The sequence below is a fragment of the Heterocephalus glaber genome, unplaced genomic scaffold (assembly GCF_053883595.1).
Source record: "Heterocephalus glaber isolate CG9 unplaced genomic scaffold, H.glaber_assembly_v1.0 deba00001465, whole genome shotgun sequence".
NCBI classification, from domain to species: domain Eukaryota; kingdom Metazoa; phylum Chordata; class Mammalia; order Rodentia; family Bathyergidae; genus Heterocephalus; species Heterocephalus glaber.
Window position 1 is genome coordinate 11,403,917 of NW_028258312.1, and position 26,677 is coordinate 11,430,593.

General features: G+C 36.1%; 2 protein-coding genes across 6 annotated transcripts in view; one reads left to right on the top strand and one right to left on the bottom strand.

The window, feature by feature from the left end:
• Positions 1 to 11,610, bottom strand: part of LOC110348520 (uncharacterized) — a 303,860-nt gene extending 292,250 nt beyond the window's left edge. For all 3 annotated transcript variants that reach the window (XM_087180890.1, XM_087180888.1, XM_087180889.1), the window contains exon 1: positions 11,151 to 11,610. In XM_087180890.1, coding sequence (XP_087037016.1) covers positions 11,151 to 11,610 — 460 coding nt within the window. The remainder of the gene's footprint in view (positions 1 to 11,150) is intronic.
• On the top strand, positions 11,304 to 25,677 carry Nudt12 (nudix hydrolase 12). 3 transcript variants are annotated; one of them, XM_004841758.4, is made up of 7 exons: positions 11,304 to 11,395; positions 15,414 to 15,625; positions 16,285 to 16,874; positions 18,247 to 18,414; positions 19,495 to 19,608; positions 22,361 to 22,560; positions 23,527 to 25,677. In XM_004841758.4, the coding sequence occupies exons 2-7, from the start codon at positions 15,420 to 15,422 to the stop codon at positions 23,635 to 23,637; spliced, it is 1,389 nt and encodes a 462-aa protein (XP_004841815.1). In that variant the 5' UTR covers positions 11,304 to 11,395; positions 15,414 to 15,419; the 3' UTR covers positions 23,638 to 25,677. The 3 variants fall into 3 exon arrangements, with proteins under 3 accessions (XP_004841815.1, XP_004841816.1, XP_004841814.1); XM_004841759.4 differs by having other exon boundaries at positions 11,310 to 11,395; positions 15,418 to 15,625; XM_004841757.4 differs by lacking the exon at positions 11,304 to 11,395 and adding an exon at positions 11,737 to 11,925.
• Positions 25,678 to 26,677: the final 1,000 nt, after the last annotated feature.

The window sequence follows — 26,677 nt, forward strand, 5'->3', positions numbered from 1 at the left end:
CAGCACTAAATTACCAGTCCTGCACACAGCAAGAATGGGCTCTGATTCACAGAGCAGGTAACAAACCCAAGGCTCTCAATCATGGCTGAAGGAATTTACGTGCACTGGAGACATTCGCTCTCAGTAGAAGGTCATTGCTTCACAGCCTGGGAAATAATCCCTGCCAGCCGATTTGGAAAGTGCCTGAGGCATCGCTCCGGAGAGGCAGAACTTGTCTTCTTTCAAGGGTAGAGGTCAGAGCCATGATCACAGCTCTGTCAAATTTAAAGGAAAAAGTATCTAGGGTCAAAAATATCCTAAGGAAAAAAATAGAAGACTAAAACTCAAAAATATATTGCGCTCCTCTGGGCTTTGGCACTGTGATGGAAAAACTTGTTGCAGAATATTAAATTTAGATTTTTTTTCATCTGAAAGCTTCAAAATAACTAAACTAAAACTGAATACAGAATCTGATGGATGTCATGCTGCAATCAGTTTTGAGGATAGTTTTAAATGCTACAAATCCATTTAAATGCTCGTCAACCTAGATATTCTAAAAAAGAAAAATTAAGTTTAAGTGACTTAAACATGAAATGTGAACAGCGGCTCAATGATTAAATTACTGCATCAATTAACTTGAGCACACAAAAAGAATGCTGCTCTTTCAAGCAATGTTAATTCTGCTCTGATCAGACAGGTTCCTCCTTCGCATCATGGTTGTTGCTTCATAAAACATAACTCATACAGCAAAAGGGGAGAGATGTAAATAAGAATAAACTGCTGTTTGGGAACTAAATGCATAAACTAAATTGATGTTTGTGTGCAAAACACAGTCATTTTCATATACTTCCAAGAGTAAAATACTCTGAAAATTGTTTCTGAAAAATCATAAGACAGATGGAATTACCATTAAATTCAACAGAAGTGGCTCTGATACCCTTAAAAATCACAAATGAGTGCATTTAAAGATAAAAGGCATTTCTGGATGTACAAATCGCAAAGGCTAAAATGTTTTATTTTGGTCATCTCTCCCAACTGCTCTTAGATGCTGTCATTTTCAGTAAGGGGAAATGTATTTGCAAAAGCAGAAATGAGCACAACACGCCTAAATCAGACAAGTTGGGGACTGCTGATAGCGATGTCAGCATTCAGCCTACCAGGGCCCCTGGATATCAGGGTTTTACGGTATGTTTTTCTGACATATCTGACACTTTATAGCCTACTACCTCCTTAACATCTACAGTATTAACCAGGTTTGATCTCTAAGCTTGTTCCTACTCTTTTAAAGGGCCAAGAAAGAAAATACCTCTGTCAAACATATTTTGTCCTATTGTTGCTCCTCAACCTTCGAAACTCAGTTCAGGGGGCATCTTCTCACTGTCTCCTCTCTTACTTAGGCTATGCTATGGTAAAGTAACAACTTAATTCAGAAATCTCAGTGGTTTACACCACAAGGTTTATTTTCATATGCAAAATCCATTGAATAACTCATAGCTGTCCATGATAGTGTTCTACCAGAAGTAAATGCCAATTCTATTGTTTTGTGCCTTTAAGTGCTTCCAAATTGCCATAAAAGGGTAATAAAAATCTAAAAGGCTATATCCTGTCTCTTAACTGCCTTAAGTAGAAGACTACCACTTCTGTCAACAGTACACTGGCTAGAAATAGTCACAAACTAGGGCCTGGGATCTAGCTCAGTGGTTCCACCACCTGCTTCACAGGGGCAAGGTCCAGAGTTCAATCCCTGGTACCAAAAGAAAAAGGAAAAGAAATAGTCACAAGGTCATGTCTAGCTGCAAGAAACCAGGGTTATATAATTTTCCCAGAAAATCCAGGAAAGAAGAAAACCCTTACATAGGTCTCCGTTATACCTTTTCTGATCCTGCCCTGTAAATCTATACTGGGTGCCTGTTACTATTTCAGTCTAAAATATTTCAATCTAGATTTAAAATGCTGACAGGTGGAAGGCGATTGGATCACAGGGGCATTACAGTCATTACTAGATTTGCTCATTGATGAGTTCAGTAGTTGAATACAGATATTCCTCATTTAATGACCTACCTGTGTAATGACTGTTCAGACTCACAACTGAGGTGTACTCTGCAACCCGCATTGCACTTACAATGCAGGAACATGAGTAGTACCATAATTCCTGCTGATTGTACTATACAGTAGAGTACTGTAGTTTTATGTTGTTATACATTACAGTACTTCATGAAAGAGTTATGCAAATGAGAGCAAAGTCGTCAAGTTGGTTTCCTTTGACCATTTCTTTGTTCTGAACACTGTACTGTCATATACATACATATTCAATTCCTCATTTAGCAACTAATTCATTTAACAGTCTAGTCGCAGGAACATAGCAGGTCTGTCATGAAACAAAACATGTCTGTGTGCTGTTAGAAGGTGGTCCTACTGAAGGTGGTTCCCTTGGGGCATGACCTGGAAAGGTGTATTCTTGTACCTGGATCCTCCACTCTTTCTCTTCATCCTAGCTGCGTGAGTTGAGCAATGTTTCCTCCACCATGCCCCTCTGCCATCCTGTTTCTGCCTTGGAGCCAGCCCACCACAGACTGAAACTGTGAACCAAACTACAACTCTAATCCTTTAAGTTGTACGTGTCAGGTATTTTGTCCCAACATTGGGGAAGTAATTAAGACAGTGTGAAAAATGCACTCTCCACTTTGTATTTATCAAAGCACAGGTAACTGTTTACCAATTGTTTTATTTCATTCAACAAAGAAGTCCTTTAGAGGAACAACCAGATGTTATTTCCCTACCTCAAGTCCATCAACCCAAAGTAAACATAATCACAGAAAGGTGGATGAATTCTTGCTTATTGTTATTTGAGAAGGTGTGGTAGCAATGTCCAAAATACATTTAATAAGAAAACAACCATTTGTTCAACATCAACCCTGAATGTTTTTTATATACCAAATGAAAATTCCAGGAACTGGAGGCACATACTCCAGTAAATGAGAAAATTGAAGACTTTTCTTCATTTAGTAGTCTATATTCTAATGGAGCAACAATAAATAAAAATAAAAATCAAGAAATATCAAAAATAAGAATGCCAAAAATAAGAAAATATCAGTAGGAGAGTTGCTATCTGCTGGATGATCAAGGAAGCTCTCTAGAGAGATAACTGACACTTGACTAGCAAGAGGGTGATTACAATTAGAAGAAATAGAGAAAAAAATATTTCAAAAGGAGAAAATAGCTAGATCAAGGGTCCAAAGACTCGGGCGAACTTGGTGTATTCAAGAATGCAAAATATGTATGTAATGTATATAACTTAGAAACTCCTCTGAGAACTGTATGTAGAGTTCAAGATACCCTTGTACTGAATTTACCTCTAAATTATACAGATTTAAAGCACACTTCCTGACACATTACATCAGTGTCAGCTACCATTTTTAGCTGCCTGATATGTGACTGGAAATTAACCATTACTGTAAAAGATCTTTCAAAAACTAAACTCTCTCTGTTAAAAAAAAACTTTAACTTATTAGAGAAAAGGTAAGAATACATAAAGTGTTACTGCAAAAAAATAAAAAGAAATGTCTCCAGATAGTATATCTCCAGGTAGGATACATTTAATTCCAAGTAAAATTATCTAAATATACTTTTATTTGTATGTTCTTCATAAAGACAAGTTTCTATTTGAGGGAAAATTGATATATTTTCATTAAATATGCAGGATACAGTTGGCATATTTCTGTCTTAAAAATGTTCTATCCATTATACATAACATTCATTCTTCACCCTTAAAAAGATAGGAAGTTACTTTCTAGATCATTTAAAACTAAAGTAAGGCAGTCCAAGTGGCCTTAGAGAACTGGTAATAGTGAAGGACAAGTCATTTTGTAAAACGATTCTATGGACAGAGAAAAAAAAAAGCAATATAAGGTTTGAACGCCAAATTATTTGTCTCAAGGACAATCAATCCAAATTTCATGCATTGATTTGCAATTACACTGTCCTCATAAAGGCAACAGACTATAATGTGTTCCAGTATGACTGATAATAGGGACTTATTTATTTAATGATATTAATGATTCTCCCAAACTATGCAGAGAAAGAAAACTATTACATAATAAAGGTTATGAATTGCAAGAAGAGAAAAAACTCTTTATCTCCGCCTAGGTTTCCCCAAAAGCAGATCCTGAGACCAAGGTTCATAGACAATAAGCAATCTACAAATAATGGCGGAGGAGTAAGGAAAGATGAAAGTGAAAACAGCCAGTAGAGAGCTAGTTATGGCTCAATTGTCCATGTTGAGGCAGGAAACCTGCAAGATCCAGCCCAGTCTGGGTAACCTGGTGACTTAGTGAGACCCTGACTCAAAATAAAAACTAAAAAATAAATTTAAAAAGGGCTCAGTACAGCTCATTGTGAAGGTCTGGCTCAATTTCACATAACATAATAAATTAATTAATTAATAAATGTCCATTATAGATAAAGAACCTAATTACACTGGAGAACTCTGAAAGCTGGTATAGAACATGTCCCTCTGCATGAGATGAGAAAGGCTGAGGTATTTATATATCAATTCATGTCCTGTCACTCATTAGTTGAGAGCTGCTCTCAAGAAGTATTGAGCAGCCAGGCAGAGTGGCACATGCCTGTAATCCCCACACTCAGGAGGCTGGGGCAGGAGGATCTCTGTGAGTTTGAAGCCAGCCTGGGCTACATAGTGAGTTCAGGACCAGCCTAAACTACATACCAAGACCCTGTCTCAAAAGAAAAGGAAAAAAAAAAAGGAGGTATTGAACATCTAGTTATACTGATCTGCTGAGCAGAAGAGCAACATAAGAAAAAAAAACCCAGGGGAAAAGAAATATTGATGGTAGAAGGTAGAAAAAGGGATAGGTGCAAGGAACTACTGATGGGAAACTAATAAGCCTATGAACAGAAATGGTCTCTAGATGATCCAAAAGAAAGCCGTGGGTAGCATTTGGATAGCAGAAAGCCCTGAAGTTAGGCAAACTGCCAGGAGCATAAGTAGTGAGATAGAAAAGCCTAAGAATCATCCCTGCTCCGTGTTTTAGTTTATGTCTAGCTGTTCCCCCAAAGCCTCATGTGCTCACAGGTGGGGCTTTTGGGAGGCGATTGGATGTGATGCTGGAAGGTGAAGCCTGGTTGGAGGAGGTGGTCACTTGGGGCGTGGCCCGGAAGGGTCTATCTCCTTCCTTCCTCCCTTGATCCCTCTCTGCTTTCTGCTGCCATGCCAGGAGCAATTCTCCTCTGCCGTATTGCTCCACCGTGGAGCCGCCAGTATGGACAGAAACTTGTATGAACTGTGAGCCAAAATAATCCTTTCCGCCTTTAATTTGTGGACATCGGGTACTGTGTCTCAGCAATGAGAACGAAACTAGGACAGTCAATGTATAGGCCATTTTGGCTAAATCAGAGAGACTGTTTATATAAGAAATTCCTGAAAACATATGGCTAAAAATATATGTAATCCATTTAAGGAGAGTCTCTAAGTAATGCTAAAGAATTTTAACTTTTAAGTTAAAAACTCTAAGTCTCTAAATGGGAAAATAATGAAAAGAATACAGTATTTCACTCCATCGATATATGTGTTGGCACCATTATTGCCCTTGGAATGTAAATTTGTACTGGAAATAATCTTTATCTATTCAATTTCCGTAGGGGAGCACTATATGCAGATAAGTATCCACCAACTCATTAGCAATGAGCACTCCTAGACCATGGTATCTAAACACCATTTCTCACTAAAAGGAACTAATGCTCCTTGAGGAAGAGCTGACTCCAGGTCTGGAGCAGAATGCATGAGATGAGTCTAAAATATTTTGTCACAGCAGAAACCAAGTAATCTATCAAACACTTCAGGGTTTTGGTGAAAAAAAAACAACTCAGGGGCCCACTCTGAGGGGGTTCCCACCGGTCAAATCAGCTAAACATCAAAATAATATGGATCAGAAGTATATTTTTAAAATAATAATGCCTTCAATGACCTAAAATATATAAAAAAGTTAACAACCATGAATTCATAAATAAACTTAAAAACTTGAAAGATACTAGGAAACTAATTATGCAGCAAGACAGGAAATAAAAGACAAAAATCACATATTTATTCTACCTTTCCTTACAAACTGTACAAATGCTTCAGGAGAAAAAATTTATTATAAAAGAATTCTGGTTAGTAACTGTAAAGTGAATGTTCAAATTAGAACATGATCATTTTGCAGCTCCTAATGAAATAGTCATCAGTAGCTGCTAAAACCATTAGCCAAAATGTTGGTAGAAAAATTTATGTTTATGATTAACTTTATCAGCTTGACAACATTTGAAAGCAATGGTCAACTGTAACATGGTAAAGAGACAATCATTCATTGTGCATAGAGTAATGTAATGCAATAATAAGTAAACCTGAAATAATCCCAGTAAATTTAATGACTGGTTTATAAGAAATATATGGGGAAAAGACCCCATGAGAATGCAACCTAAGAAAATCAGGTATGTAAACTGTACAGAACAAATGATCATTAATCTTCAATAAATTGCTGGGAAAAGCGAGAGTAAAAACTTTAAAATGTAATGTAGCACCCAAAAGGAAGCTCCCCACCACCATCCCAGGCTCCTAGGGCAGTGAAGCTCAGCTGGTCCCAGCACCCTGAAGGAAGCTCCCCCACCACCATCCCAGGCTCCTGGGGCAGTGAAGCTCAGCTGGTCCCAGCATCTGGAAGGAAGCTCCCTACCTCCATCCCAGGCTCCTAGGACAGTGAAGCTCAGTCGGTCCCAGCACCCAGAAGGAAGCTCCCCCACTGCCATCAAAGCTCCTAGGGCAGAGAAGGTGAGCTGTGTGGGTGCCAGAAGCACCCCCCACCATGGAAATGAGAAGACACATAAACAAGCCTCAAAAACAGACTTCTGGATCACCTACAGCAACCCCAAAGGGAAACAAGATGGAACACTCTGATACTCAACCACCTGGACTCTCTGAACTGGCAACAAAAGAGGATCTGAGAAAAATGAAATCAGAAATAATTACTCAGATAACAGCAAAGATTTTTCTCATGGTGCAAGACATAATTAATAAATCTAGAGAGGACACAGATAAAAAAATAGAGGATCTGAGGAACATGATGGAATCCCAACATAGGAAACAAATGGAATCCATAAAACAGATACAAACAGATTTCCAAGAGATTAAAAACTCCATCGAAAGTCTGCGCAGCAGAATGAACCAATGTGAGGATAGAATTTCACATATAGAAGATAAGATTGCAATTAGTGAGGAGGAAAAGAAAAATTGCTTTAAAATTGTAAGGGAACATGAGAAATCAATCCAGCAGCTGCTAGATGATGCAAAGAAGAATAACATAAGACTGATTGGAGTCAATGAAGACAGAGGAGAGAGTGCAGATGACATAAAAAAACTCTTCACAGAAGTGATGGCAGAAAACTTCCCAAGGAGGGGAAAAGAACTTGACATACAGATCAGTGAGGCATATAGGACTCCAGCTAGCCTTAATCAAAAAAAATCTACACATAGGCATATAATAGTTAGGATTCCAGAAATCCAACAGAACAATAAAATTCTACAAGCAGTGAGAGAAAAGAAACAAATCACATACAAAGGAAAGCCCATCAGAATCACAGCAGACTTCTCAATGCAAACCCTCAAGGCAAGAAGAGCTTGGAGTGATGTATTTCAAGCCCTAAAGGAAAACAGCCTCCAACCCAGACTGATGTACCCTGCAAAACTATCTTTCAAAATTGATGGAGAAATAAGATACTTTCATGATAAAGAGCACCTCAGGAACTTCAGGAATACCAAACCAGCACTCCAAAAAATTTTAGACAATACCCTAGGAAAAGACAATGAGGATCACAATCCCAGGAAACCCAGCAGAATGAATCCACTGGGCATCACAACTGAAACGCAAAGGGGCAGAATCCAACAAAAAGAAAAAGTCATGACAAGGCTTTTAAAACTTTTGACTTCATCTCCCTAATGAGTGTATAATTCAATCTTATTATTGTACTGATTAGTATTTTTCTGATTCTAGAATTGCACACCATTCCTTGTGCTATACTGCCTATTTATCATCTTCTTATGTCTACTTTTTAATTGGGTTGTCTATTAATGAACTCTAAGAATTCTTTATATATTCTGCTCATAGGTTATATGCATTGTAAATATGGTCTGTTTAAGGACTACTTTTCATTTTAATGATGTCATTTAAAGTTCTAAATTTTGATGGAATCTCATTTATTAATTTTTTTCTTGTATACATCATGTTTTTTGTATCCTAGGTAGTTCTTGCCTACCTTGAATTCATAAATATTTTCCCTTATAATTTCTCCTTAAAGTTTTATACTTTTAGGCTTTCTTATTTAGGTTCATAGATCCCTTCAAGTTATTTTCATGTATGGACAAAAAGGGTTGAGGTTAATTTTTTATATATGGATACCAGGTGTTCTAGTGCCATTTGCTGAAGACACTATCTCTTCCTCGGCTCTTGAATCGAGTTTATATTCCATAAAATGCTAATGTTAAATAATCTTTCAAAACTCAGTGGACCATATATGTGTGGTTCTATTTCTAGATTCTCTGTTTTATTCAAATGATCTATACGTCTTTCCTTACACCAACAATGCCTTGATTACTGTAGCTTTGGAAGAAGTCTTAAAATTGGGTGCTAAACGTCTTCCAACACTGTTTTTGTTTTTGGCTTTTCTGGGTCCTTTGTACTCCTACATAACTTTAAAATTTCAATATCCAATTCTTCATTTATAGCAAGTATACACAGACCTGAATTTTTATATATACCTTGTGTTTTCTAATCCTGCTAAATTCAACTACAAGTTCTAGGGGCTCCTAGAGATTTCTTAGTATTTTCTCTGTAGATGATCATTTCATCTACATATAAAGATTTTGCTTCTGCCTTGCCAATCCTATCCTAGTTGTGTCATTTTATTGCCAGACTATTTTGGTTTAGGCCTATGTTTCAAAGTCTAATGGACAGATGAAGAGTAGGCATATATGCCCTTGTTCCCCACTTTAGGGAGAAAGCATTGTATCATCTCCATTCATAGAAGGAGTTTTTGTTGGAAGTATGGAGTTCATATCTTTGATCTCTTGAGAAGGTCTAGAAAGTCTCCTGATAGCTTTTACCATGAACAGCTGTAGAATTTAATCCAATACTCTTTCTTCAGCTAGTGACAAGATCATATGGCTTCCTCCTTTCCTCTGTTAAAATGATTACTTTTGGGGGTGGATCTTCCAATGCTGAACCAGCACTGCCATCCCTATAATAAAACCACTTTCTACTTACTGCCAGATCTGACTTCTAAGAGTTTGTTTTGTTAAACCAATTTCTATCTATGTTCATACTTTTTTCTTCTATTATCTTTATCCAGTTTTAGGATTAGCACAATGTTGAGTTCCTAAAATGAGGGGAGAAGTGTTCCTTCTTTTTTCTGCTTTAAATGTTTGATATAATTTATCAGTTAAAATGTTTATGAGCCTGCTGTTGTCATATAGGCAGGTTTTCAAGCTAGGAATATACTTTCTTTAATAGGTGCTATTCAAATTTTATATTTCCTCCAGAGTTAGTTTCATTAATTTGTCTTCTAAGTTACTGCTTAGAAGTTGTCAAATTTATTTCAAAAAAGATTTTTGTAATATGCTTTCTATATCCTTTAAAATTCTGTAAAATCTGTGGTAATGTCTCCTAGATCTTAATATTGTAATTTAAAAAATGTATAACTGATATTGTGTAACAGGAAGAAAAGGTCTAAAAGAGCAGGGGAATTGGGAGGGGTAGGGGAAGGGAAAAAAGGGAAAGGAAAAAATATGAGAAGAGGAAAAAAATGGAAACAATGTCTTTGCAGATAGGGAAGGGTGGAGGGGGTGAAGGGAGGGCAAGGGAAGGGGAAAGAAAATAAGAATCAAGAGACTCATGTAATGGTACAAGATCCCAATGATGAATGTAACTGTATTTTATACCTAAAATGTACCAATAAAGTTAATGGGGAAAAACATAAATTAATTAATTAATTAATTAATTAAATAATGTCAACCCCCCCCCAAAAAAAACTAATATAGAGACCTTGTTTAGTCTTGATTTGAGTGAATCAAATAGAAAGAAAATTTAAGTGGTAATTGAATAATTTTATATTGAATATACATCATGATATTACTATAAAACTTTGTTAAAATGTTTTTTATACCAGTGATGTTGTAGTTTCATTCTTCTTTAAAGTGCTTATGTGTTAGATATTTATTCATAATTTTTAAAAGTTTATCCTTACATATTTATTAGTTGTATGTCTGAATTTATTTCAAAAATCCTAAGGGCTGGGAGATCGATATATCAATCCATGTATTAATACTTGCTGATATTAATAATGCATGAGGCTTCATTATACTAATTTATCTACTCAAATATATGTTTGAATACAAAGATTGGGTATTTGAGTGGGGTAACTTAAATAGCATTTCTGATCTCTTGTCTGATCTCTGAAAGCTTTAATGTCTTAAGACAACTACTCACAGAAAGAAGTACAGTACATGCTTGGAAAAAGTAGTTACTGAAGTACAGTGCTAACCAGAGGCTTCCAAGGTGTAATATCCGAGCAGGAGGCAATAATCAATTTTAAAAGATTCCTATATCTATTGTTGATTGGGAAAGGAAAGATCTTTGGTCTGGAAATTAGAAAACTGCTAACACCTAGCTTTGTAATCTCATACATAAGTTTTGTAGGTTTGGAGCACGAAAGCACGGAAAATGAAATAAGAGGATCAATAATAATTGTATTGCGGATGTTGGCTTTATCCTTGGCACTCTCCTAAGCGCTTTGCATTATTTTATTTAAACCTCTCACTCAACGTGTTATGGGAGGCTTGAAGTTAAGAGCATCCTGCCTCAGCCTCCCAAAGTGCTGAATTTACAAGCGTGCACCACCATGCCTGGCTCATACTTATTAAAACTACTGAATTAGGTAGGCATCGATACATGGAACTATTTTGCACTTGAGGTGAAACGAGGTTTTACAGGGCCCATTGACTTATTTAAGGTCACGTACAGAAGTGACTTGGTCCACTTGGAAAACTCAATCGCAAGGGACGGTATTGTCTGAGGGGAAGTTCTGGAACTAGAATTACTGGAAAACTGAAAACGGTTCCCACGGACCTACGGTTTTCTCACGCGTCGCACTTGCCTCGACACAGCTTGGCCTCGGGGCGCCACAACCAGCCCGCTCCTCACTTCCACCACCTGGTGCGCGGTCGGTGATCTTTAAACTACAACTCCCAAGACGCCTTGCGAGGACTCTTGGCGCGTGCACCGGAAGTCGGGAAGGCTGCATCCGGCGCTGGGAAAAGTGCGCGTTGGCTTTCCAAGCTGTATCCTGTTTACGGCTACTCTGGTCACTTTGGGTTAGTAGTAGCAGTGGCGAGTTAGTCGGCCCCACGATCCCCTCTGGGAGACAGTGACCAGTGCCTCGGGCTCGGCCGCTGGGTCGTGTGGCGCACCCTTGCCCCGGGTTGGCGGGTGCCACGGCCTGGTCGGTGGGGCTCCCGGGACGGGTGGAGGGACTCCTGCTGTTGCTGCGGCGGGTGGAGTTTCCACCCCTAGTTCTGAGAGGAGGCATTAAATAAAAGAAGAAAAAAAGGGGCGAAAGCGCTACTTCAGATGTGATTTCACTTTTTTAAAAGGAATCTCGCAGTAGCAAGAAAGTAAACCCTAGGGTATTTGACTCTTTGGAGACACCTATAGGGTTTGTACCTGATTGGTTAAATGGCGGCCCCGTGTCTGGAGTGGAATTCACAATATCAGTGATTTAAGTGACAGAGCCTTATATTTGAGGTTTTGTTTGGTCACAGTCCAACCACGTGACCTCGGATAGGTTTTTGGGCCCCAGGTTACTTAACATGGCAGTAAAAGTGGATGTTGATCTGGTTAAAATGTAAGTCCTTTTAAATCTAAGATTGCTTTAATGACCTCTCAATAGTTCATCCTCTTCTTGGGAAACAGGTATAGCCCTTTACCTTGCCTTCACGTCCTTTCTGTTGGACCTGTCGGTGAATGAAGAGGCAACAAGCAGGAGAGCTAAATGTCAGATTTTCTGTGCTCATCCAGAACTTGTAATGCATTTTTTTCTAGATGAATTTTCTGTTAGGAAAGCGAACAGGTTTTCTTTTTTAACAAACTTCAGAAGCGAACAGGTTTTCTTTTTTAACAAACTTCAGAGAATACAGAGAATGCTGTAGACATACGCGTTGTATTGGAGGTAGTGAGTGACATTGTATCTTTGGAGGACAATTTTGCAATCACCTGCAGTGGTATGTGGCAAGCGTGACCATGACAGAACACAGGACAGTGAAATACTGTTATAAGAAAATCTGAGTGAAGAAACTGTAGTAAAAGTTTATGAAAAATAAATTTGAGAGAAAAGTGGTGTGGTTAAGAGACCGTACCAGAGGTCTGTTTAGCAGTGCTTCAAAGTCTTAAAAAGCTACCACTTTTGTTATTCATAAGTTTTTAAAGCATTTAGAATCTTCGTTATGAAAGGAATGAATATAAATCTAGAGTAAATAGTTGTTTTTCAGTGTAGAGATCACCTCTTATTTGTAAACAGGTTTTAAATATTGAGTTATTTCCATTCTGTGTGTAAGTTTTAATCTATTTGTAAGCAACAGATACAAACAGGAGGGCCGGGGATTTAGCTCTTTGGTACCGGCGGCTGCCTCGCAAACGCAAGGTCCCAAATTCAATCCCCAGTACCAAAAAAAAAAAGAAGACCAGATACAAACAGGAAATATGAAGAGATAACACAATAAGAAAGTTAGTAGTTAGCCCATTTTTGCCTAAATTTTTGTTCAGACTACATTACAAAATTGATCAGCCAAATTGGTGTTTCAAAACCTTGAGGCCACAAATGTCAAAAATTATGGGTTATAACTTTTCATGTTAGCCTAAGTACCTGATTGCTTAGAAATGGTAGACTAGTTAGAATCTGAAATCTTTTTCTAATAGCATTTCATAGAAAAAAAAATTTTTAAAGAATACTTTGAAAAGTTCATAGTTGAAACATGAACCATTTTCTTTTTTCTTTTTTTTTAAATTAAATTCTTTTATTGATACATTGTAGGTATACAACACAATTGCATTTCTCATTGGGAATTGTACCTTTACATAATGCATCTTGGTTCTTATTTTTTCCCCATTCCTAGCTCTTCCTTCACGCCCTCCACCCTTCCCTATTTACAAAGACTTTATTTCCATTTTTTCCATTTCTCATCATTTTTCCTTTCCCTTCTTTCCTTTCCCCTGCCCCTCCCACTACCCCTACCCCTTTGAACCTTTTCTTCTTATTTTACATTTTCGATTATTCATTCTAATCATTGTTACATTTTAGGTATACAATGTAATGACATTCATCATTGGAAATTTGCACCTTTATATAGTCTCTCTTGGTTCTTATTTTTCACCCTTGCCCAGCCCTCCCTTCAACCCCTCCAGTCCTCCCTATTTACAAAGATTTTGTTCCTGTTTTTCCATTTTCTCATATTAATCCCATTCCCTTCTATCCTTTCCTCTAGCCCTCCCACTTCCTTCCCCTTTGCCCCTTTTCTTCCTATTTCACGTTACCTATTATACATTTAGTCCATATTTACACTTTCAGTTTCTCACACCAGAGAAACTATTCGGAATTTATTCATGTGTGTCCTATTTATTTCACTTAAGAGTATCGCCTCAATGTGGATCCACTTAGCTATAAATGTCTATAATTTCTCATTTCTTATGGCTGAGTAGTACTCCATTTTATTTAAAAAACACAGTTTCTTTATCCAGTCTCCAGTTGATGGGCATTTGGGCTGTTTCCAAGTTGTAGCTATCAGACACTGTGCTGCTATGAACATGGGCACACATATATCACTGTGGTATGATTCTTTTAATTCTTTGGGGAAGATCCCCAGCAGTGGAAGAGCGGGGTCAAATGGGACTTCCAGTCCTAGTTCTTTGAGGTATCTCCATACTGATTTCCACAGTGCTTGCACCAGTCTACACTCCCACCAGCAGTGGAGCAGGGTTCCTCTTTCCCCACAGCCCCGCCAGCATTTGTTATTGGTTGATTTCATGATAGCAGCCATGCTTTCTGGAGTGAAGTGGAATCTCAGTGAGGTTTTCACTTGCATCTCTCGAATGACCGGTGATGTTGAACATTTTTTCATGTATTTATTTGCTGTTTCTACTTCTTTGTCTGAGAAATGTCTGTTCATTTCAGATGCCCATTTTTGGATTGGGTCTTTAAATTTGGGAGGTCTGATCTTTTTAAGTTCTTTATAGATTCCAGATAGTAGACCTTTGTCTGAGGAAGAGCAGGTGAAGATTTTTTCCCACATTGTGGATTGTCTCTTCACACTGCTGGTGGTTTCTCTTGCTGTGTAGAAGCCTTTTAATAAGAAGAGATCCCACTTGTTGATTGTTTGTGCTAGTTCACGGGCAACTGAGGTTTTGTTCATAAAATCTTTTCCTACACCGATGTCTTCAAGGGTTCTACCTAACCTCTGTTCCAACTGGTTCATGAACCATTTTCTTACACACATACAGCTCAGTGTGCCCTATGACATATAATCCATGATTAGATAACATTTATTAGGTATGGGACAATGGGGTTTTTTTTCTTTTTCTACAACAGCAGAGGGACAAAGCAGATAGTTAATGATTTGAAAAGCTCTCTGATTCAAGAACATCTACCAACAGAACTCGTGTCCAATAATAGATCAAAAATATCTGGTCATCTAATTTGTAACAAGGATAATACTGCAGTGCCATGAGAAAGTAATTTCAAGAATAGTGCTGAGTCATAGGAATTATTCATCTGGAATAAAACATATCTTGACCTAGCCTGCCTCACACCATGAACAAAAATGAGTACCTTATGGATTTTAGAATTAACTGTGCACGATAAAGCAATACATTATTTTTATTTGAAACTTAGAAAAGCTGGTGAGTAATTTAAGTGTAGCATAATTTCTTTGAGCAGGGTCCTATACCTGGTACCATAGAATCAGAGAACACTACAAAAACCCTCTGCCTTTATTTTAACCTGCCTTATGCTCTCCCTTTCATGTCCCAGCTCCATAGCAAAGTCCTGCACTGTGGTCTACACCCTGCCTTTGAATGCTGCTGCCCCTCCCGCATCTCAAGCCTCTTTGTTTTATGAAAGCTCTTGATACATTTTACAGACCCTCCCCGCGGGCATTTAAATTGAATTATAATTCTCAACTGATAACAATTTTGAAATGAATATTGTGATGACAATTGACTATGTTTTAAAGAGTGTATTGTTTTGGAAACTTATTCTAACATCAGTGCTCAAAGACCATTTATCCATTGCCAAAGAAAATTGCAAATGAGAGTTTTTTCCCCCTATTTTCCTTTTTTAAGGAAGAAATGTCTTCTGTTAAAGGAAGTCCAAAACGGGAAATAATTTATGAATTTCACAGTGCAGCTGCCGAAGGAGATATGGCCAAGTTAACAGGACTACTCAGTCATTCTCCATCTCTTCTCGATGAAACTTCTGAAAATGGCTGGACTGCTTTAATGTATGCAGCAAGGAATGGGCACTCAGATGTTGCCCAGTTTCTGCTTGAGAAAGGGTAAACATTTTAGGCTTTACCACTTCAAAGAGTTTGTGGTTTAATTTCTGTGTTACATATATCCTTTCAGATTTTACTTCTAACTAGATATTTATATTATTGGGCCAGTAAGTAACTCATTAATCAGTTTATTATATAAAAAGTAGCACGATTTCTAACTAAAAACTAACTTTTTTTTTGCTGGTTCTGGGAATTTTTTTTACTGGTTCTGCATGCCAAACAAGCATTCTACCTCTGAGTTACATCCACAGCTATGGTTCCTTTTTTATTACTATTATTGATGAATTAACCTGTCATACTTAATAATAAAGCAAATTTATCAGTAATCTTTTTCTCCCCAATAAAAAATACAAACCTTATTATGATTACCAAAGACTCTTTGTAAAATTTTCATATCACTTTATGGTGCATAAAAGTGCTAGTTTTTATGAATAATTATCCAAGAATTACACATATCCTCTATCTCTAACCTTTCCTCACTGTGATTATTCTTTTAATCTTTCCAATAGTAAGCTGTGTACCAAAATAAAAACGTAATATGTATAATGATTAAATGGAGGGACTATAATGTATACCTAGAAATATATTGAAATAAATATAGGAGAAAATGTTTACTTCCAATTTTATTTTTCCTCCCCTATTCTTTCTTCCATCTATAGGTGTGATAGATCAATTGTCAATAAATCAAGGCAAACGGCACTGGATATTGCTGTATTTTGGGGCTATAAGCATACAGCTAATTTATTAGCTAATGCTAAAGGTGGGAAGAAGCCTTGGTTCCTAACCAATGAAGTAGAAGAATGTGAAAATTATTTTAGCAGAACACTACTGGATCGCAAAAGTGAAAAAAGAAATAATTCTGACTGGCTGCTAGCTAAAGAAAGCCATCCGTCCACAGTTTATATCCTTTTCTCAGATTTAAATCCCTTGGTCACTTTAGGTGGCAATAAAGAAAGTTTCCAACAACCGGAAGTCAGGCTTTGTCAGCTGAACTACACAGATGTAAAGGATTACTTGGCTCAGCCTGAGAAGATCACCTTGATTTTCCTTGGAGTAGAACTTGAAATGAATAAAAAGTTACATGATCATGCCAGAGAAGTCCCAAGAGAAGAGGAAGATCAGTTGGTTGCTTGGTTTGCTCTAGGTATAGATCTTATTGCTGCCAAAGAATTTAAACAAAGACATGAAAATTGTTATTTTCTTCATCCTCCAATGCCAGCTCTTCTGCAGTTGAGAGAAAAAGAAGCTGGTAAGATATGAACTCTGCTTGCTTGTTTTGGTAATAATCTGGCTTTTGAACGGAATTGAACGTCAGTGTATTTATAATTTCCAGGTGGCACATTTTTTCCATTAAGCAGTAAAATTAGGTTGTCTTCATTAGAAACTTCCAAAACTGTTCAATCTGTAACACTACTCTCAGTCGCAGTGTTTTAATCACCCAAGTTAGCTTCCTAAAATTGACCATAATGTACGATGATTTCATTTAATTCTTCAGCCACTGTTATACACTGAACATAATCTCAGAGCCCTCAACTGTTTTGTCTTCTGTTGCTAAGCCTTTTTATCCTATGGTAAGAACTAGAATTTTAATCTAAATGTCATATAAATATTGTAAGCTGGCCTATGCTTCTGTTTGTGCAGTTTTTTAAGAAAAACGTCCTACTAGATGCTTTTACAGTATGAATTATAGGAGGAGTAAAATATGGAAATCAGTTATGAGGGAATTGTATACTATAATAGCCCAGGTAAGAAACTGCAATGGCTTGGACTTGAGTAGTAGCAAGGAAGATGGAAAGCTTGAGATACTGTGAATGTAGAACTGATAGACACTGATCTGTGGTTGAGACCTTTATAAGTGAGAGGTAGATGGTGTTAACCTTTACTCAGGCACATATTAAAGCGCTAATAATAGACATGACAAAAAGGGGTATGTTCATGAAGTATAATTGGAGATAATAATAACTGCTGATGCAAGAAGCACGAATGACTACTAGGAGAGTTCAGTAATTTAATATTGATACCATTTCTTGGTAATAAAGGGAGATGGATAGAGTAAGGATAGCCGGACAGATTTGGAGTAAATCAAGAGTTTTCTTTCAGATAAGTTAAATTTTTGAGAGGGATCTAAGAATCTAGTACTCAGGGAAGAGAGAGAACTAGAGAGACTCGGGGCAGTTATCAACTAAGTGGTATTTAAATCCTAAGAAACTACCGAGGTTATGTAGAGAATTGAAAGCAACAAGAAAAAGACCTAAATCCATCGAAATTTACAGGTCAGATATAAGCAGAAGGGCCAAAGAAGGTGACTCGCCATAACATAGGAGGAAACTAAGATAGCGCATTTCAAGAGGAGACTGGTCAAGTGTATCAAATGCTGTTAGGAGTTTGAGTACTTTTTAAAAGAACCTTTTGTTTGGATATTGTAAAGCTGCTGGTGAATTTGACACGAAGAACATCAGTAGCATGCAAGGAACAAATAATGAGGATTTAATGGGAGATGAGAAAGATCACAGCTATTCAGAAAACAGTGTATGTTTATTATTGCTTGGAAACATTATACCTATATACTAATTTTTTACAATTTATTGTAGCCTGAAACCTCTTTGTGCTTTTTTAAAAAGGAGTTGTAGCTCAAGCAAGATCTGTTCTTGCCTGGCACAGTCGATACAAGTTCTGCCCAACCTGTGGAAGTACAACTAAAATTGAAGAAGGTGGCTATAAAAGAGTGTGCTTGAAAGAAGACTGTCCTAGTCTCCATGGTGTTCATAATACATCATACCCCAGAGTCGGTAAGCCTTTTCTTTTGCAGCTACCTGGAATCCTGGAGAATAAGACATTTCTAGAAAGACAAGTTTTTAAAGGTGCTAAAAGGCTTTAACTTTTTATTAAGAACTTGTTTAACCATTAAAACTGTAAGTATTAAATTATTCTGTGTTCTCATGATTTTTTAATCAAAGATATTGTGCATAATTAGTCATTTCTTAACTTTAGGAAATTCAGTATGAACATTGAGGTACAGGATTTTAAAAGCCAGCCAGTCTGACTCTTCCTTTGGAGAGATTAAAAAATAAAGCCCCCAGTAGTTCAGTGCCTGCTTGAAGCATTACCAAAGCAGTAGAGCTGGGAGCTAGGTTCTCATTACTGCTAGTATCCGCCTCTACCTTCTTTCCTTCTAATTGCTGTTTTGTATCTGCCATAGGTTTGGAAATCTGATAACCCAGCCCTTTAAAACTGTAAAACATGAACAAATAGACCTAGCAGCACCTGAGGAGGTCTCCACGGAGTAAAATACTTAGCTTAGTGACATCTGTTTTTGTTGTTCAAGAGCCTTTTACATTTAATTCCTAGTTCTTAATCATGATCTAGTGAGGAGAATTTGCTACATCAGTGACTTGGAGAGAAATGAACTCTTCTTTTAAATTTTGCAATGACTTTAACAAACCTAAACATAGAGCCACATGAGCTTTATAAAACATTTTTCTAAAGACGAATAGAAAAGAGAGGGAAATCTGCCATATTTACTATGAAAGTTTAATTTTTTCCATATCCAAGTATTACAGAGTTAGGCTTTTTTCTCATTAAAAAATAATATGCATACCATACCCTGAGTACAAAATAAATGTTGCTAAGATTGTGGGAAGGAAGGCAAAAATGGCCTTTCTTTAGCTTACTGATAGTGTTCTATGCAATTTCTTTGAGATACTCTGTCATCAGCCACATCAGAGCAGAAAGAAACAATCTCTTATAAACAAAAGAATCTTGATCCTTGACAAAATATACCTTTAATATCATCTTCCCAGACAGTGACTTTGCCTAGTGAATCTGAATTATTTTATCTTGTCATTCAGATACCTGATTTCTTTTCACAGATCCAGTAGTAATCATGCAAGTTATTCATCCAGATGGGGCCAAATGTCTTTTAGGCAGGCAGAAAAGATTTCCCCCAGGCATGTTTACGTGTCTTGCTGGATTTGTTGAACCTGGTAAGCCTTGTCTGAATACATTTTATAATTTCATTTAACTTATGATTTCCAAATAAAAATTTCAGATAGCCCTGAAGTTATAATTTCTAATAAATTATCATGTTATAAAACTAAGTCATATTTTTAAAATGCTTTAAATGTATTATTTTAAAGACATAATTTAAACATGGTGTAATTTTCATATTTTACTATTAATTTCATTTATTAAAAATTCAGTGCTGGTTCTTTCATACATTGTTCTTTGCCAAGGTCCATAGATAGTTTTCACCTCTGTTCTGTGCTTAACTGTCGCCTTCCGAAAGGGCCTAGGTGATCCCCCCAGTACGTAGTTAGCCCTGTGCCCTGCATTCATATTCTGTCGTGCTGCCTGACTTTCCCCTGCGGCAGACAGTGTCACAAGTGTGATTCATACTCGTTTACTGTCTGCCGTTACTGGATGCTAGTCCCATAAAAGCAGGAACTTTGGTTTATTCATTTCTGTGTCCCACAGCCTGAGAGCAGATGTCTCACATGTGTTAGGGACTCATTGAGTATCTGTGGAATAAACAAATGCATATATTGAATTAATTAATGTTTAATTTCAACTTCCAATCTTAATTTGCATCCCTAGATAAAGTAGTAAACCCGGGTGGTATAAAGCTCATTTCTGGAAGCTTTATGTGTTTAGCTCACATCCCCACACAGCCTCGTATAATAGGCACTATCACAACAGTTTTAAATATGAGGCACTAAGGAGAGAGACTGATAACTTGCCCAAGATCATTCAAGCCCAGGCAGTTTGGCTTGTAAGTCCTTGTTCCTAATCACTTTACTGCTTCTCATAGTTTTAGGTGAGTTTTTAACTGCCAGGCACTGTTCCATATATGTATATTCTGTTATGTATTCCTCCTTCCTGCTGTGGGTGTTTAGCTTATTTTGAGGCTCTGCCTGTTACAAATAGTGAATATTTTATACTTCTACTTATGCCCATTCACAACAGTTGTCTGGAGTATATTCACAGAGTAGAAGGGCTAGCTCATATGATGTGAGCATCTTAACCTTTTCTCCATGTTGCCAAATAACACAAGCTAGTGTTCTTGCCAATTTACACTCCCACCAGCAGTACGTGAAATGTTCCATTATTTCTTATCTTCACGAAGTTAGGATTTTCACATTTTTAAATTTGTCATTCTGAGGGGTATGAAATAGTACGTCATTGTTTTCATTTTCATATTTCTGCTGATGGAGCATCTTTTTCAGATGTACATTATGTATCCAGTTTTCCTTTTCTTTGAATTCTAAGTGTTCATATCCTTCGTCTATTTTTATTTTGGTTGTTTATCCTCTTTTATTTTTGATTTTAAGTTTCAAATATGTATACAGTGGACCCTTGACTTACAAACTCAATTTGTTCGTGAGGGCTGGTTGTAACTCAAGTTGGTTGTAAGTCAAGACTATTTTCCCCCATAAAAACTACAGTATATGTTAATCTCTTGTTTTTAGTATTGCATTAGCTTGTGACCTATTTTGCTATACAGTAAGTCCCCGTCTTGTGAAGGGAGAATATTCATAAGTCAGATTTGTTCCTAAGTCCCAACAGAGTGAGTCTCATATACCTTTGACACAAATATACTTTGCATATTTCTTTGTGCTTCCTAGCAGTCCCCACCATATCACTCCCGCTTTCCCTCCTGCTTCTGGATAGCCTGGGCTCTGAGCACTGTACTACTGTGTACTGTCGCACTGCACAGTGAGCACACAGCAGCACAACTGTGACAGTGTCTTGCAGACATGTGAGCTGCTTCCGCAATTTGTGCACATCTACCAGTGTTCTTTTTTTTTTTTTTTTTTGGTACCAGGGATCAAACTCGGGTCCTTGCGCTTGCACAGCAGGTGGCAAAACCATTGAGCTAAATCCCCAGCCCATCTACCAGTGTTCTTAATGCAAGGTCCATTCATATCTGTGAAAGTTTGCAACTTGAATATTTGTAAGATAGGAACTTACTGTATATTTTATTTTGATGGGTATAAGTTCTTAATTTTTATGGAGGAAATTTATCAATATTTGAAATTAGAAACTACATTTAAAAATATTTTGCTAAGTAATGCTATATATTGCTAAATATTTATAAAGTTCCAGATAAATTTACTTAAAAACATTTTCCTCTATTCAGATTTTCAATTCTGTGAAAATCAGAAATGTAAAGGACATTTATGAGCATCACATTATTTTCTCATGGCTGAATCAACAGTCATTTAGAGGAAAACAATTGCTTAAAAAGAAAAAATACTGAATTTCATTTTAGGTGATTTTTAAATTCTTTTAGTGTCCTGAAAAGTTATCTGCAGTGATTGTTTGACAGCATAACAAAAGGGTTTTAGTTTTTAATGGGGAAAGACCTAGCCATTCATAAAAGTCATGTAATGGTAACTTATAACTATTTAGTGGTAATGTATAAGTGAGACAACATATAAGATGTTTGTAAGGTTTAGCCAGTAATGTGTTATGGATAGTTGTAGATTTTGTTATTATTTGTAAAATGTACCTGACAAATTTGAAACTTTAATAAATGAAAAATTTCTTGTTGACATTTTGATATTCTATGTATGATCATATGCTTTTAGAAATAATGTTTTCTTCCCTTTGTCTTGTATTAGTATTCTTTGAATTTGATTTCTCTCCAAAATGACTTTCACATGTTTGCACCATTTGGAGTGTAAAATGTCCAGGGTATGTTCATCAACACCTTGTTCTTTTGCCCCATTTGATTAGGGGAGACAATAGAAGATGCTGTTCGGAGAGAAGTAGAAGAGGAAAGTGGAGTCAAAGTTGGCCATGTTCAGTATGTCTCTTGTCAACCATGGCCAATGCCCTCCTCCTTAATGATTGGTTGTTTAGCTGTGGCAGTGTCTACAGAAATTAAAGTTGACAAGAATGAAATAGAGGATGCCCGCTGGTTCACTAGAGAACAGGTAAAGTTCAATTTAATTTCCTTCTTCTATTGATTGTTCCCTGACAGTATTGGTTTGGGCATGCAGCAAGGAAGCATATTTTCCACAAGTTGAATGAAGGACTACAGCCCTCTCATTATGTATGGATTACAATATAACTGCTAATTCCATATAGAAAGAGTGTATGTTCACTGATGTGTCCCATTTTAACTCATTCTAGTAATGATTGATCCTGTGTCATTTCAAATTTCAGATGCCATTCTTTTAAATTAATGATAATAGTTTTCAGTGGACTTAAAGTACATAAGCATTAGTTCAAAATTAAGAAACTTGTTTTATATTTTAGTCTCATAGCATTAGAATAGGTAGCTCTCAAAAGAAATCAGTGAAAATACTTAAATTTTTCGAAGTTTTTATTTTGAAATGTGCCAGAGGCCAAGAGTGACATAACCATGTAACATACACTCACAAGAATTTAAAAACAGCATCTCTAAATAATATAATGGAAGACAAATTCCTTTTCTGTGTTTCCCATGACCCAAAACAATTTATATGGAAAAATGGATACACTCCAGTAGTCAATACATGAAATCCTTTTTGACTACTCCCATGAAATTAATTTTATTTAATACTCTGTCCCAAAATGCAGAAATTAGATTATTGTTTTAGAATTTTAGAAAAGGGAATCTTGTCCCCAGAGTTGGCTTTTCTCAGAAATTAAGTGTGGACATATATTTTGCTTTTCCATGACCTCATTTTCATAAGAGAATATATCTTTCTGGAGCATCTGAAAAATTAAAACACTAATTCAGTGAAACAATTAAAAATGCTGTACTAAATTTTGCATGTTGAATATGGATATTGTCACTTTCTACTGTTGTTATTCACTGCAAAAGCCATCACATTTCAGTTGAATTATATAAGCATGGAAGTAGTATTTAAACACAACAGTGTTGAATCCCTAATGCATTTTATTATGTATTTTAGGTTGTGGATGTTCTAACCAGAGGGAAGCAGCAAGAATTCTTTGTGCCACCAAGCCGAGCAATTGCACATCAATTAATCAAACACTGGATTAGAATGAACCCCAATCTCTAAATCAAAGCACTAGGCTTTGAGTATAATTCTGTTTCTAATACTACTTTTCAATTGAGATTTCAAGTATTTAGTTCTCTTTAGAGTGTCAAAACACAAAATACGCTGGCTGTCAGAATATTTTCAAAGTGTTCTCTCCTTCATTAACCACAGAATTCACATTTTTATAAATTTCAACATTGCCTTAGATTTCTTTAAATTTGGATGAGAGTTTGAAATTTTTTGATTATGCATCAGTTTTATCTTACAAACCATATTTCTAATAAGAGACTTCATGTTGTAAAGAATATGTTCTAGAAGTGTGAATAAGCCTAAATTTCAGTCCTCTTATAAGTATTAGTCTGCTCACTAAAATTCTTTATGTGAGAAATGAAACAAAATTTTAATGAATTTTGAGCTAATATTGATTTTTAGGCATTTAATTGCCATAAAGATCCTTTAAGTTATCAAGATCTGATTTTTGCTCATTTTTCTGTTGCAGTACCACTTAACCTTTCTTCCTAGTTCTGTTACACTAGTAGTGGTGCTGTCACTGCTAGTCTAGTTTGACCAGTGCTAAGGATTTCTTATTTTAACAACCAGTTTTATTAGTGATCTCAGAATACCACATTCATAGAAGGAGAACTAACAAGAGAGCATACCACTGTGTCTGGAACTTCTTCTTTAGACCTAAAATTAATTAATTTACCTATTTATATATTACTTATGCCCAAAGTTGTTCATAAGATAAATCAAGATTCTTTGCTTTTTCACTGAAATTATGCATATTTGAAAGGAATTATCCTCAAAGGTCAGATATTAATTAAATCTCAGATATATTTACATATTCAATTAAAAGCAAGTGTATTTCATTTTGTGATGAGGAATGTATCTGTGTTAGCAAAATAAATTATATAATCATTACCATCAGTACTTAAAATGTTCAACTCCAACATCTTTATTTTGACTTTAACACATTCTAAAAAGCCGTAGTAAAATGAGTGCATTTTAGAGTTGAATCAGTAAGATTCCAGCGAAAGTAAATTGTACTAGTTCACAGTTTTGCAGCATAGAAATATATATTTTACAAGGTTGTTTTGAAATTGTTTTAAAAGATGTTTATAAATGTACAAATTTATATAATTTAGCTCTTTACTCTTATATGTTAGAATTGGAAGAGACTTTGAGATACTATATGAACTTCATTGCCTTCATTTTATAGTTAAGTAAAAGGAAATCCTGGGCCGAAGATTTAGCTCAGTGGTTTCGCCACCTGCTGCGCAAGCACAAGCACAAGGACCCGAGTTTGATCCCCGGTACCAAAAAAACAAAAAAAGGAAGTCCTGGAAGGTACAATTCACTAATTGGTGAAAATTATGCCAATAATTAATTATAACAGCCTGTGCTGTGTAACCCAGGGCAAGAGTCTCTAATAGTAATGAAAAGCTTTTACCAAAAATGCATGTGGAATAGATGGGATGAAAAGAATAAATTTAGTTTGCCAAATATTGCTAAACCTTTAGGCATAATACTTCAGTATTTAAATTAAAAAGATAACTTTGTTGGATAAAACTTTTACTAATGAGCAATTTTTAGTAGTTAATGGAGGCTTATTGATATCAGAACTTTAAACTAAATTAAGACTTACACAGGACCTTTATAGACATGATATAATAGTGACTGCATAATTATATGGAAAGTAAGGTACTTCGGTTATTATGAAATATAATGACTTAAGGTTCAGTTTTACTCCAAATGTACTTTTAATACTTGCAGATTCTAGCATTACACAGTAAAATTCCGGGTTTACCTAATGTTAGGGTTGGAAAGTAAAATATAAAGTGTCAACAAATATAGGTATAAATTTAGTTTCAGATATTTTGTACTTGAGGAAAATCAGTATCTAAATTATTGGTTTAATAATTATTACTAAATTGCTAACCTCTGAGAGGTGAATAAGTACATGTAAATAGAAGGAATAGCCAATTCAAAAAATAATAAAGGTGTGTCATGAATGTATTCTAATGGAAATGAATGTGACATTAAAATATTTATTTTCTGTTTTGTGTGCTTTACATTTTTTAATGTTTTGATAAATTTCTTTTGACAAGTGGAAAAAGCCCAATGTTAGTCATCATCCCCTTTTTAGAAGTATGAGTGTTAAAAAAAAATGCAAAAGCCACCTTCAAAGTTTCCATTATATGGAATAAAGTTTTGATTTGCGGGCTAGAGATTCAGCTTGCTCATAGAGTGCTTCTGTAGAATGCACAAGGCCTTTGGTTTGATTTCAAGGATTAGAGAAGAAAATGATATTGGAACCTTAAATTTTGTTCTTTGGAGTCAAATACATGCATCTCCACACATGGTCTAGCAAATCCATCTATATGTAGTAAGTAATTTTTAATATCCAGGCTTAAAGCTAGTATTATGCATATACATAGTATTATATTTTTTATTACTTGTCTAATATTCTCAGCCTTGGCATTTTGAAATTTTTATTTGTTTGCTATTCTTGAAGAATTAAAAGCACATGTATTTTATTTGAAAAAATGAATATATCTGTCAAAGATTCAAGTGAGAATTTGAATGAAGACAGAAAAGACCATAACAGAAGTGAGACCAGGGGATGGAAGAAGGAAGTATAAATTTGTGGACCCAAATAAACTAGATAAAATCTCACATAAAACAGTAGCAGTGGACAGCTGGTCCTACAACTGTGCTGCTAATGTGAATTCAGCAAAATATTAGGTGAAAGTGTTCTATGAAACATTCATTAATCATGTAGAATAAAATTTCCACAATGCAAAGTTCATTAGAATTTATAACCAGTTAGTAGGTTCTGAACATATATGAGAGACAAGTGGTGGGTGTCCAGTGAAATTTGTGCTTGTTAAAGGGCAGTTTTCTCTAGTTAAAAAAAAAAAAGTAGGACAAAGTGAATTCACTGTGCAAAATTAGGGATTTCTGCCTTCAAAAACAAAATCTAGGTCTTGAGGCAAACCAAGAGTTGGGGAAGGAGGACAAGGGAGCTCGGTGTTCTGTGTATAAGAGAGTGGTTGATGAG

Coding starts and splice junctions, on each gene's coding strand:
- Nudt12 (XM_004841758.4), top strand. CDS start 15,420: ATGTCTTCTGTTAAAGGAAGTCCAAAACGGGAAATAATTTATGAATTT. Junction 16,875..18,246: donor GTTGAGAGAAAAAGAAGCTG/GTAAGATATGAA, acceptor TTTTTTAAAAAG/GAGTTGTAGCTCAAGCAAGA. Junction 19,609..22,360: donor TGCTGGATTTGTTGAACCTG/GTAAGCCTTGTC, acceptor CCATTTGATTAG/GGGAGACAATAGAAGATGCT.